This window comes from Hemiscyllium ocellatum, chromosome 10 (genome assembly GCF_020745735.1).
Source record: "Hemiscyllium ocellatum isolate sHemOce1 chromosome 10, sHemOce1.pat.X.cur, whole genome shotgun sequence".
NCBI lineage: Eukaryota > Metazoa > Chordata > Chondrichthyes > Orectolobiformes > Hemiscylliidae > Hemiscyllium > Hemiscyllium ocellatum.
The window spans coordinates 57,204,971-57,219,228 of record NC_083410.1 but is presented as its reverse complement, the minus strand read 5'-3'; the positions used below and the strand labels follow the sequence as shown (position 1 = coordinate 57,219,228).

Here is a 14,258-nt window from a genome sequence, read left to right as displayed (position 1 = left end):
CCTTAATCTCATGTTCTTTACCTTAAAACTGCAACCCCCCCAACTTTCCCACCCGCAGTTATTATCTCCTCTATTATGGGACAATTTTCTCCCTATCCGAATTTTGTATACCTCAATCAGAATTCCCCCTCAGTCTTTCCTGTTCCAAGGAAAATAACCCCAACCTATCATAGCTGAATTGGTCCAGCCCAGGCAACATCCCGTTTCTCTTCTGTACCTTCTCTAATGCAATCACATTTTTCCTGTATCTTGTGGCGATCAGAACTGCACAGTACTCTAACTGTTGTCTAACTGATATTATGTACAAGTCCCCATCATAACCACCTTGTTCTTGTGTTCAATGCCTAGACGAATAAAGGCAAATATCCCATAAGCCTGTTTAACCACCTTATCTACCTGTCCTCCTGCCTTTAAGGATCTATGGTTATTCATCTCAAGGTCCATCTGATCCTTTGTACTTCCTCTGGTCAAACTATTGAACATTTACTCCCTCATCTTGTAAGTCCTCCCAAAATGCATCACCTCTTACTTTTCAGGATTAAATGCCATTTGCCATTATTCTGCCCAACCCAATTATATTGCCCTGTAGTCTAAAGCTTTCCCCCTTGCACTCTACCGATTTTCGTGTCATCTGTGAACTTATTAATTAAATTCTTATATTTATGTCTTGATCATTAAAGTAATTACAAAATGCAGGGGACACAGCACAGAACCCTGTGGTGCGGCAATGGATACAAGCTTCCAGTCACAAAAGAACCCTTCAACCAACAGCCCCGCTTCCTGCCACCAGATCAATCTTAGATCTAATTTACCCTGGGTCCCTCGGAGTGTTAGCTTCATAATCAGTCTGCCGTACAAAACTTTGTCATTTGGATTAATGAAGTACATATAAACTACATTAGTTGCACCAGCTTCATTAACACACTTAGTTACCTCCTTAAAACATTCAAATTTGTTGGATTTCGTTTCCCCTTACAAAGCCAGGCTGACTATCCTTGATTAGTTGAAAATGTGTTGCTGGTTAAAGCACAGCAGGTCAGGCAGCATCCAAGGAATAGGAAATTCGACATTTCGGGCATAAGCCCTTCATCAGGAAGGGCTTATTCCCGAAACGTCGAATTTCCTATTCCTTGGATGCTGCCTGACCTGCTGTGCTTTAACCAGCAACACATTTTCAACTGTGATCTCCAGCATCTGCAGACCTCATTTTTTATCCTTGATTAGTTCTTACCTCTCCAAGTGGAGAATAATTCTGTCCCTCAAAACATTTTTCAAAAACTTCCTTACCACAGCTGTTAAGGATAAACCAGGAAACTATAGGCCAGTGATTTTAACATCCTTCTTGAATATGGCATCATGTTATCTGTACTCTGGTCATCTGTATCCACTCCAACGATCAGAGAGGATTTGAAAACGAATGGCAGAAGCCCTGAAATCTGCTTCCTCACTGCCCATGCAGCCTGGGAGAGATCTCATCTGGGCTTGGAAATTTAACTGCATTCCAGCCCACTAAGATTGCTAACATCTTGCCCCCTCAGTGATAACTCATTTAAGTACATCACAGTTTGTACCCCTGATTTCTATATCTACGATGTCCTTTGTTACCACGATAATAGATACAATGTACTCAGTTAAAACCTTAGCTATGTTTTCTTCGTCGAAATACACACGCCACTTTGGCCCTTGATGGGCCCTACTCTTTCCCTGGTTATTCACTCTCCCCTAATACACTTCTAGAAGTAATTTCTTAACCCACAACTACATTTGCCACTTGCCCGGCTTCGTTCTCCAAACCTATGTCCAGCTCTCTTGGAGGATTTTCTTTTGCTCAAGAACAAAAAACAGTAACAAATTGGAACTGGCCCTTCAGTGCACCAAAACTACACGGAAACATGATACCTTTCTAAACTAAAAAACTTTTGCCTCAATACAGTTATAGGGTCATAGAGATGTACAGCATGGAAACAGACCCTTCGGTCCCACCAGATATCCCAACCCAATCTAGTCCCACCTGCCAGCACCCGGCCCATATCCCTCCAAGCCCTTCCTATTCATATACCCATCCAAATGTCTCTTAAATGTTGCAATTGTACCAGCCTCCATCACTTCCTTTCGCAGCTCATTCCATACACGTACCATCCTCTGTGTGAAAACGTTGCCCTGGAGGTCTCTTTTATATCTTTCCCCTCTCACCCAAAATTCACTCTGACCAATAAAGGAAAGCACACCAAACGCCTTCTTCACTATCCTATCTACCTGCGACTCCACTTTCAAGGAGTTATGAACCTGCACCCCAAGGTCTTTTTGTTCAGCAACACTCCCTAGAACCTTACCATTAAGTGTGTAAGTCCTGCTAAGATTTGCCTTCCCAAAATGCAGCACCTCGCATTTATCTGAATTAAACTCCTTCTGCCACTTCTCAGCCCATTGGCCCATCTCGTCCAGATCCTGTTGTAATCTGAGGTAACCCTCTTCACGGTCCACTACACCTCCAATTTTGGTGTCATCTGCAAACTTACTAACTGTACCTCTTATGCTCGCATCCAAATCATTTATATACATGTCAAAAAGTAGAGGGCCTTGTGGCACTACACTGATCACAGGCCTCCAGTCTGAAATACAACCCTCCACCACCACCTCTGTCTTCTACCTTGGAGCCAGTTCTGTATCCAAATGGCTAGTTATCCCTGTATTTCATGAGATCTAACCTTGCTAATCAGTCTCCAATGGGGAACCTTGTCGAACGCCTTACTGAAGTCCATAAAGATCACGCCTACCGCTCTGCCCTCATTAATCCTCTTTGTTATTTCTTCAAAAAACTCAATCAAGTTTGTGAGACATGATTTCCCACGCACAATGCCATGTTGACTATCCCTAATCAGTCCTTGTCTTTCCAAATACATGTCCATCCTGTCCCTCAGGATTTCCTCCAACAACTTGCCCACCACTGAGGTCAGGCTCACTGGTCTTTAGTTCCCTGGCTTGTCTTTACCGCCCTTCTTAAATAGTGACATGTTTGCCAACCTCCAGTCTTCCGGCACCTCACCTGTGACTATCAATGATACAAATATCTCAGCAAGAGGCCCAAATCCCACTATTCCCTGCCTATTCATATATCTGTCAAAACGCCTCTTAAACATTGCTATTATACCCACTTCCACCACCTCCTCTTAAATGCTTAAGAAGCTCTCCTGAACACATTTTAAGAATTCTGTCCTCCTCTAAGCCTTTCACACTTTGTCTATTCAAGTTAATATTGAGGAAGTTTAAATCCCCTACTATTATCACCCTATTTATTTTACACGCGAGATGTGCCTACATATCTGTCTGTTAGTCAACACCCTCAACTCATCTGCCTCACTCGCAAGACTCTTTGCATTAAAATAATTGCCATCCTTGTGCCTTAATTGGATTGTATTTGCACTGTCTTCTAGACTGACTTGATTTTTCTTCTATATTTGTCTGTGCAAAACCTCCTATTGTACTTCACTTGTATCTCAGACCACTGCCAGAAAGCCCCAGTAACAGCACTAGCAAACTGAGAATCAAAGATGTTGACTTGGTTCTGGTTCCGGTGCAACTGTCGAGCTTTTTGAAGTCATACCTTCCCCAGAAATTAGAAAGGTCCCAAGTATGGAGAGACTTGCTTATGAAGAGAGGTTGAGTAGGTTGGATCTGTACTCATTGGAGCTTTGAAGAATGTGAGGTGACTTTACTGAAACAAATGGGTTCTCGGGGGATTTGAAAGGGTAGATGCAGAAAGGTTAATTCCCCTTTTGGGAGAATCTTGGACTAGGGACAATCTCTGAGCAAGGGGTTGACCATTTAAGATAGGAATGAGGAGGAAATTCTTCTTACAGAGGATAGTGAACCTGTGGAATTCCTAACTATAGATGGTTACTGTAGAGGTTGGGCTGCATATTCATGGCTGACACAGACAAATCTTTCATCAGTAAAGGAGTCTCTGGTTTGGAGAAAAAAAACAGGAAAGTGAAGTTGAGGATAATTAGATCAGCCATGATCTCACTGAATGGTAGAGCAATCTCAATGAGCCAAACGTCTTAATTCTGCTTCTATGTCTTATGACATTGAGACCCAGGATTTGATAGTACAAAGGAACCTCAATGATCTGTTCGACATGGGCAGGGAGTATTTTGTTCAGATAATCAAATGCCGGATAACACAGTTTCGCCAAGCATTGGGACCTTGCGATCTTGTGAGGATAATCCAAAATTCGGATAATCGACATTCGGATAATTGAGGCTCCTCTGTACTGAGATAGCTCACGGCTTTAACAGCATCTTAAGGGAGTGACAATACAACAGAGCCATTATTTGAAAAAAAAATCACAAATATTAGAAGAAATGCTACTCTCCAATGCTGTACCACCCCGGTCATGGGTTAACCATTTATTTACCATCTATTCCTGATCTTTCCTTATGTTCATCTAAATTTTGCCCTTAGTGGATACTTCCCATCACAGGATATCATTTTAGTCTGAATAACGGTGACACCTCTGGTCAGACAATGAATGTTAGGTGTGAGGCCATGTTTCAAGTCTGTTTGTATCTGTCAGACCTCCATTTTAATTGATTAAAGATTTAATAGCCATCTAGGTTTTTTTAGTACATTTGCATGAGTTGAATGATCCTTTGACCTTTTACTTCGAATAAATCGGACACCGAATATATCAGTTCAAGATCAAAGGGTCATACAACTTATGCACCTTTATTCTGATAAAACCCGAGTTATCTTGGGGCAGTGCCTGTACAAACTACAACTGGCTTCTGACAAGGTTAAATATATTTCCTTCCAGAAGAAAATGAAATTTTTGTAATTACCTTGTTGATATCGGAGATGAGTTTGCCTTCTCTTGGCATATATACTTTCTGATTGTTTGCTCTCATTTTGCTTTGAATAGTGAAAAGCAATACTTCTAGATTTCCTTTCTCTGTAAACCTATACCAGAAGGAAACAAAATAGCAGATGAGTTATTTTAGATATTACACAAGAATAATGCAAATTGTATTCTTTTCATGTTTCTGTTGTAAAACTCAACGGGTGATGCACAAGTTTAGTTGTGACAGAATTAATTGGAAGTTCCAGAAAATTACACTTGGCATATATGAAATAAACATACATTCTTCCTGATAACAGCAAGGAAGAGGAACTTTGGCAAATTGAGCTTTGAAAAATCAGAATTGCCTGTTTGTACTGTGAAAAGCTTGCTCTCGATCAAATAATATTCAGCTTAGGTAGAATAGGAGCATGTAACATTTGTTCTGAAGAAGGTTCACTGGACTCAAAACATTAACTCTGCTTTCTCTCCACAGATGCTGCCAGAACTACTGAATTTCTCCAGCAATTTATGTTTTTGTTAGAGAGTATGTCCTGACCACTCAAAATACATGATGCTCAGTCACAAGAGTTTTCAAGAAGCTTGACAATATTCAGTAACAGAACAGTCTGCTTGAATGCCAGCCCTTCCACTGACTTCATATTCATTCCCTTCCATCATCAACAAACTATAACTACAGCACATATCATCAGTAGGAATGCCATTCGACATACCTCTCAGCCCCTTGTGGTAGTGAAAAGCAAAACAGCAAAATGGAAACATCATCATTTCCCAATAAAATACTAACCTGACTTAGACCTAAAATTTCATTTTTTAATTGTTGCTTGATAAAATTTTGAAATTCTCCATTGATGATAGCAATCACCTGCAAAAACATGCTTCCAGTATCTTCACAGACCAATTAAGGTAAAAAATCAAGTCTCAGTGTCACCCATCTCCATAAACTTAAAAAAAAATTAAATCATTCTGAAGAGCTACCTAACCATCATCACCCCTCTAGGCTTTTCTTATTGAAATTTTAATGTAGTTTACCACTATTTGTGCACTATGACACAAGTGTAATGTTAACTATACTGAGTCAGACAGCTATGAGAAATGTTCAGTAGTCAGCTCTTATTTATGTTTTCCCAAGTGACTGATGAAGCTAGTTTAAATAGCAAGTTAGTAACTGTTTAATAATCTTACTTTGATGGTTTTTCTACAGTGCGATATGTGTTAAAAGCTTGTAGCTGCTGCTGAACGCCAACCAGTGAATTGGCAAATTTACGATTGTTCAGGATGATGATAGTCTGTTCAATCCACTCCAGCAGGTCAGATGCCAATGATTCATATTTTTCTATCATTTTTTCAGTTTCAATTGCATAATCAAGTACCTGTCACATGTGAAGACAGAACAAGTTTAAAGTAACAAAACTCATGAAATGTCAAATTTGCAAAAAGAATATTCAATAATAATTTTAAGAAATAACTTCTGGGGTTGTTTAATGTGTTAATCATATTAGAATGGATGCCTTGGAATGGGTTAAATGATGGTAACATGATCAAGGAGGTTAGATGACTCGAGCATTTTGAGCTCAGCAACCAATAGACTAAATAACAACTTTGTTACCTTTGAAGATGGACTGAGGGCATGCCACTACGTTTGCAGTTGACAAAGATAGATGGATGGGCAGGCAGTATGCACGAAGCAGAGTAGCTGCAGAAGGACTTGTCAGACTAGGAAAGCGGTCAAAAAAGTGGCAGATGGAATACAATATGTGAAAGTGTGAGGGTATGCACTTTGATAGGTAGAATAAAGACTATTTTCTAAATGGGGAAAATTTTCAGAAATCTGAAGTAAAGGGACTTAGGAATCTTAGCTCAGGCTTCTCTTAAGATTAGCATGCAGGTTCAGTTGGCAGTTAGGAAGGCAAATGCTATATTAGTATCCATTTCAAGAGGGCTAGAATACAAGAGTAGAGATGTGCTGTTGAAGCTGTACAAGATTTTGGTCAGACTGTATTTGGGCCCTGTAGCTAAGGACAAATCTACTAGCTAGTAGGCGTCTAGAGGTTTAGGGGTCTAGGGGTTTACATGAATGATCTCAGGGATGAAGGGCTTGTCATGTCAGGAACAGTTGAGGACTCTACATCAGTACTTGATAGAGTTTGGAAAGGCATGGGATGGGAGATCTCATTGAAACTTAGAATAATGAGAGGACTGGACAGAATGAACATGGAGAAAATGTGTCCACTAGGAAGAGAGACAAGAACCCAGGGCACAGCCTCAGAGTGAAGACGAGGTCCTTTAGAACTGAAAGGAAGAGGAATTTTTTTCAGCCAGAGACTGGTAAATCTGGCTGGTGCGATATCTTTCTAAAACTAAGGCAAGTAACTGTAGGCATGGACTCTACACATTAGCAGACACAAAGCAGAAAAAAAGGTCAGACCATTGGTAATGGAATTTAAATACTTAAGATGAGATGATTACACTTCAAAACGATTCAGTTTCACATGTTATCACAACTGCTATAAATATATCTCACCACTGAAAAACATTATACTGTTCTCAATCTTACTGGACATTCTCCTCAAAATTAATACAAGAAATTTTGAAATACCTTTCCAATGCGCTTTCCTTCCACAGCCAGGGCCTTCATCTTTGAGAAGTAGTGGTAATATGTCACCACATAGGTAATAATTGACTTTTCATCAGGATGATCAACACTGACATCTGGTGAATAAATGGTGAGTATTATCTTGCTACATAGTAGTGGCCAAACAGCTTGTATAAATTGTAAATAAAGGGGAACTACCAGTTTTAAGGATCATTACATGACAGTGACCATGAAGGTCATTGATGGTAATGTGCTTTTTAAAGATAACAAGGGAGAGGAAACAAATAATATTGGTAATATTTCAGAGCTACTTTTGAATCCAAACTCAATTTAAACCTACTATAACATCAATTTGGAAAAATGGTGTCAGGAATGGGGCGGAGGAGAGTTCAGGAAATAAAAGGATGATTTTTTATGTGTGGGGAATTAACATTACAGAATCCAAATAACATTCTTCAAATATTGTCAAGCAGTAAATTATACATGAACATGAATAAAGTATTATGCTAACATTTAAAAATGAAACATTATAAACCTAACCTTCAGGGTCCAACAGTTTGGTAAGCCCAAGGTGCTGCTCTGCTAGGTTGAAAGCATTCTGGAGATTGTAGTGAGCATTAGACTTCTTAAGCTTGTCAAAATCAATCAAGTCCGGCCTGACCAAATGATAATAGAGTGAGAAAATATAGACCACATACATACTGCAAAATAAATGCAAACAATGTGATTTAAACATTTATTTGAAGCTAGCAATGCCAACATACCTATGCTTGTGTATAACAGCATTGAATGCCATGCCATCCCTCCAGCTGGTGGTAAAGTTGTGAATATTGACATTGGGGTAGCTAGAGAGAGAAAAAGGAAGTGTAAGATTTTATTTCTATCTTGAAACCTAAATTAAGAATCAAATGCAACAAGCTAAAGTTAACATGCCAGATCGATTCATGGTTGTCATTTTGGTAAAATTTTAGAAACAGGTGGTTCTATAATGGATGGTCATGTTCTTGTGCAACCTCGTGTTATAGGGAAAAAAAAAATCGCTCTTTAGAAAAGAGTGCTTAAAGTGTTGGTGATGTAATCGTATTACTGCCAACACACATTGTAAAGGTTCACACCTTTGAAATAGAGGCCCCAATTTGTCAGTCACGTTATGGCAAATTCACATTAACGAAACATGCTTTATAGCAGAATGACCTGTGTATTCTTCAAAGACAGAATTCTAATTTGGTTACAGAGGGAGTCTCCTTATGATTTTGCAATATTGTTACCGAATTGTTAACATTTAAGCAAATCCTCATCTCCGGTAAACATGATCTTTACAGTTGTGCCAGAAAAATAGGAAAACTGGCTACAATTATAAATGTGACAATGCTGTGGCTTTAAGGGTTTTTTCTGAACGTTGTTTTTTAAATAGAAGTTGTAAGGCAGAGGTGCCGAACAGTCTACCAAAACCACTAGAGGAAACTTGGGGCATTGGGTTTTTTTTAAAAAGTTGGAACAATGGAGGCAGCCTGAATAGATGTGGTCAGCTGTCACAGAGCAGGTTTTCCGTTTTGTTTAGTTTTTAGGCTTAGCTTTAAGCAGTTGCTGGTGTGGGCTTGAAGAGGTAGTAGTTACCTTTTCCCTCTTTTGGTTACAGCTAGAAGCTGGGGTTTCTCTCTGCTGCTGAGTTACCTGTTGGACAAATCTATTTTTCTGAATTTGCCTTTTTTGACAAGGGAGCGTTTATGGCATGTTACTATATTGTAACAGTTAATGTATCTATTTTTGGTTAACTTTTCCAATAGAGTTAAGTTATTTTAAGTATTTCTTTCTTTTATTTATACTTAAACTATAGTGTTTAAATAAATTGTGGTTTTGCTTGAAAAACTTGGGATCTAGGCGACCTTCTTAAAATATTTTGAGGAGGGGTCTGATCTGGTCCATAACACTAGCATATAGTAACTAGAAAATAATTACTTCCCCAGCATTAAAAAATTCAGTTAGCAAATGTGGAGCCATTATTATTTGAAAAAATTCCTGATGAAGGGCTTATGCTCGAAACGTCGAATTCTCTATTCCTGAGATGCTGCCTGGCCTGCTGTGCTTTGACCAGCAACACATTTTCAGCCATTATTATTTGAGGTAACTAGCTTTTTACTTGATATGACCAGGAGTAATCATAGGATGCCAAATAAGGTCAAAATACAGGTGTTGGAAAAATTAAGGTCGTTTAAACAAAACACAAATACGGAGCTAATTTATTCATACTTTTGCTGGTATTATATAGAATTACAAAACTTTATGGAAACCAATGCCAAAATTATTTCACTTAATATCACAAATGGCAATTTTAAAGCAAAAGTTGCATGTACATGAGTGAATGGATACATGTCAGTTGTGCGTAAGACTTAAGGATTGAGAATACAAAGGAATCTCAATTATACATAGATCTACCTCATAGGTACTCTGCAGGAAAATTTTACTGAGATATTCAACCAAAGTTAGTTAAGTTTTCAATTTCACATTATTTCCAAGTACCAATACAATCACTGCAAAAAGAGGGGTTCACAAATAGTTAATTTAAAAAAACATTCCAATTGTGGACACTATTACATGATACAACTATTAAATGTTTTTTCATTATGAAGGAAAATATAAAGTATTATGGTTTTGTTTTGAAAATCCAAGTAAGACTTAGATGAAGCATTCCATCAAAACAATTTATTTTAATGGTGTTATTCAGGTTCAAGATTCAACAAAGAAAAAAAATCACTCAGCTGCATTGTATGGGTCTCTGCTGGTGTGATTGAAGTGAGTTGGGTGGTATGAAGGCAATTAAAGTCAACCACAGTGCTAATGTATCTGCAGACACAAACAGTCAGACTGGGTAAGGTTCATAGATTTCATTCCCTAAAGCACCATAGTGAACCGGGTGGCTGTTTATGATAAATTGACAATGGTTACACGGTTGTCACTATCTGGCTTTTAATTCCATATTTTTACTGAATTCAAATCTCACAATCTGCCACAATTTATTTTAATTTAATATTCCCCACCATCCCTTCCGCAGGGTATTTTCAATATTAAGACGGCAGTACCTTAAACTTTCAATCTTTGGAAAGGCTTAACTCCCTGGGGAATAAGGAGTGAGGAAGGCACAAAGAACTGTGTTTATCACCCATAATCAGGAATGAGATCCAGTGTGATCCCTATGAATCACATAGGTCATTATTCTAAAGCTCCTGTGAACTGTAAATGATCAAATATCAAACCTATATCCTCAGAACATTAGTGTGGGCCTCTGGATTTCTAGTCCAGTGACAATATCAATATGTCACTGCCTCCCCTTTTTGGCTGGTGGGTGAGGAGCTTATGCCTCATAAAATCGAGCCTTCTGTCTTGTGGAAACGGTGTGACAACAATTCCACTGATAACACTCACCCTGCAGTTTTCATCTGGCACCATAACAGCAAAGCATCTTTTGCAGATTTCTTTTCCTTGTTGTCTTCTGATTCAACACTGATATCTTGGATCTTCGGAATAAAAATGAATACTGTTAAATGGAGTGTCTCACTTGCATGACTTAATAATTTCCTGAAAGCTAAAGGAGCTATTGAAAGGAAGCAGATTTAGGCAATTCCGATTTGGTTGCTTTTAACAAGGGGAATGTTCATATTTGCTCAACACAGGAACAAGAGTAGGCTATTCAGTCCCTCAAGCTTGTTTCTCCACACCTGCTTTTGGAAAATATCCCTTAATCCTTTGCTTAACAAAAAAACATGTCTCAGATTTAAAATTGACAACTAATCTAACATCTCTCTGTTCTAACATCTCTCCTGAATGATCAGGGCCTAATTCTCAGATTATTCCTTTTGCTAGAATCTCCAATCAGTAGGACTTTATCTACACTGTTTCTTCTGTTAATATCTTAGTGACTTCACCCTTAAACTTCTAAGCTTTAGAGAAAACAGGCCTAAATTATAAAAATCTCTCCTCATAACGTAATCCTCTGATGTACAGGTATCATTCTTGGAAACAAGTGGTCAAAAATTAGAATAATAATTAAAGCAAGCATCAAGATCCTAGTGACACTTACTGCACTGTTGAATTTACCTGGAATCGGAGAATGATGGTCCAAATTAGACCAAGAGTCAGCCGGTGGTTTCCATCCACGATATCATGAGATCCCATATTTTCTAAATGTACTCTTTGCTCTTTAAGAAACTGAAGGGCTTTGTCAACATTTTCAAGACAATGAATTCGCATTCGTCCTTTTGTTGGTTTGGGCTGATAGACAAAGACAGAGGGAAAATGCACATAAGTGCCAAACGTCATGCAAAAGAACTATATTCCTGACATACCAAGTAAATATAGACTCAAGGTTTGCAGTTGTAATGGCAGCAACATGTTCAGCATTCTCTGTCATTACTCTATTGAAACTGACAGTATATTCCAGAATCCATTTGCGCAGTTTGAGATAAAAATCCAGATGTGGTCATCAGCAATTCTACACTTCTCCGGAGAATGTGCTGTTGAGATTTTCCAAAAATGCAATCAATGAAAAATTAATGAACTGATGAAAATATCAAATCAACCACCATTTCTAAATTCTTTCTCTTGTCCAAAATCCTTGAACCATTTTGCTATCTCCCAAAACTGTTTCTATCTTTACCAAGCATGCCACGTACAACACTGTTTTTTGACCCAAAATACCAGCTGACTATCAGTCCTGGAGATCCCTAACATCCCAAATGCCTGTCATCAGCCGATCCAATTTATACCATGTGATAACAAGAGACAGTTGAAGTCACTTGGTACAGCAAAGACCACATTCCTAAGGTTTGCGACTATGATTTATTCAATTCCTAACGTTCAACATAATATAGCAACTGGTGGTAAGGTTAATCAAACAGATAAAAACATAACTAAATTTAAAATTGAAAATAAGTAGTACCTTACAGCACATTAAGGATGGCAGGACTAGTAATGTATCTCAGTTCCAACATGTAGGAGTTGCTGATGCTAGTTTAAATTCAGATCAAGGACACCGGCAAATTTGAGCAACTTTGATTCAGGGTTTGAGTTAGAGACTGAACTACAGGCAGTGGACTCATCAGCCACACCTCCTGGAGTCTGGCTGTCCGATTTGGTCAGTGTTCAGGGGCAGCATGGTAGCTCAGTAGTTAGTACTGCTGACTCACAACGTTAGTGACACGGTTCAATTCCAGCCTCAGACGACTGCCTGCGTGGAGTTTGCACATCCTCCCCTTATCTGTGTGTTTCCTCGCGATGCTCTGGATTCTTCCCACAATCCAAAGATGTGCAGGTTAGGTGAACCGGCTATGCTAAATTCCCCACAGTGTTCTGGGATGTGCGGGTTGGGTACATTAGTCAATGGTAAATGAAGATTAATACGGAAGGGGAACGGGCCTTGGTGGAGCGGTGGGGGTGGGGTTTACTTTTCGGACTTGTTGGGTCAAATGGCCTGTTTTCACGCTGTAGGGATTTTATGATTCAGGGATAGGGCTGTGAGACTCTGGGTGAGGCAGGTAAGGTAACCCAGAGGACAGAAGCACACAAGCATTGGCCTTTCCAATTAGAGTCATAGAGATATATAGCACATAAACAGACCCTACGGTCCAACTTGTCCACGCCGACCAGATATCCTAAACAAATCTCGTCCCATTTTCCAGTATGCAGCCCATATCCCTCTAAACCTTTCCGATTCATGTACCCATCCAGATGCCTTTTAAATGTTGTAAATGTCCCAGCCTCCATCATTTCCTTGGCACTTCCTCGTCCTATGCATGAAAAAGTTGCCCCTTAGTCCCTTTTAAATTTTTCTCCCCTCACCCTAAACCTGTGCCCTCTAGCTCTGAACTCCCTGATGCCAGGGAAAACACCTAGACTACTTACCCTATCCATGCCCCTCATGATTTTATAAACTTCTATAAAGTCACCCTTCAGCCTCCGATGCTCAGCCTATTCAGCCTCTCCCTATAGTTCAAATCCTCCAACCCTGGCAACATCCTTGTAAATCTTTTCTGAACCCTTGCAAGTTTCGCAACTCCTTTCAATAGGAGGGAGATCAGAATTACGCATGACATTCCAACCAATGTCCTGTACAGCCGCAACATGACTTCCCTAATCCTATACTCACTGCTCTAACCAATAAAGGACAGCATACCAAATGCCTTCTTTGTTATCCAATCTATCGGCAACCCCACCTTCAAGGAATTTTGAACCTGCACTCCAAGGTCTCTTTGTTCAGCAACACTCCCAAGGACCTTACAATTAAGTGTATAAGTCCTGCTTTGATTTGCCTGTCCAAAATGCAGCACCTCAAATTTATCTAAATTAAACTCCATCTGCAACTCCTCAGCCCATTGCCCCATCTGATCAAGATTCCATTGTACTCTAAAGGTAACCTTCTTCGCTATCCACTATACCTCCAGGTTTGGTGTCATCTGCAAACTTACCAATTATACCTCTTATGCTCACATCCAAATCATTTATATAAATGAACAAAAAGTAGTAAACCCAGCACTGATCCTTGTGGCACACCACTGGTCACAGGCCTCCAGTCTGAAAGGCAGCCTTCCATCACCACCCTCTGTTTTCTACTTTTTAGCCAGTTCTATATCTAAATGGCTCATTCTCACTGCATTCCATTGATCTAACCTTGTTAACCAGACTACCATGAGTAACCTTGTCGAACACCTTACTATCCAAACAAGTTTAAAGAACCTCTGAGCTATTGCATGAATGTGAACTCACTAATTGATTCTGTTACAGGATGCTATTCAAGACAGGGCCCAAAGA

General features: G+C 39.3%; 1 protein-coding gene across 3 annotated transcripts in view; it reads right to left on the bottom strand.

The window, feature by feature from the left end:
• The window catches only part of sptbn1 (spectrin, beta, non-erythrocytic 1), a 298,918-nt gene that overhangs the window by 70,822 nt on the left and 213,838 nt on the right, over nt 1–14,258 (bottom strand). For all 3 annotated transcript variants that reach the window (XM_060831503.1, XM_060831504.1, XM_060831505.1), the window contains 7 exons: nt 11,550–11,723; nt 10,878–10,969; nt 8,219–8,299; nt 7,995–8,110; nt 7,458–7,570; nt 6,044–6,231; nt 4,842–4,959 (listed from right to left, as the gene is read on the bottom strand). In XM_060831503.1, the coding sequence (XP_060687486.1) occupies nt 4,842–4,959; nt 6,044–6,231; nt 7,458–7,570; nt 7,995–8,110; nt 8,219–8,299; nt 10,878–10,969; nt 11,550–11,723 (882 nt within the window). The remainder of the gene's footprint in view (nt 1–4,841; nt 4,960–6,043; nt 6,232–7,457; nt 7,571–7,994; nt 8,111–8,218; nt 8,300–10,877; nt 10,970–11,549; nt 11,724–14,258) is intronic.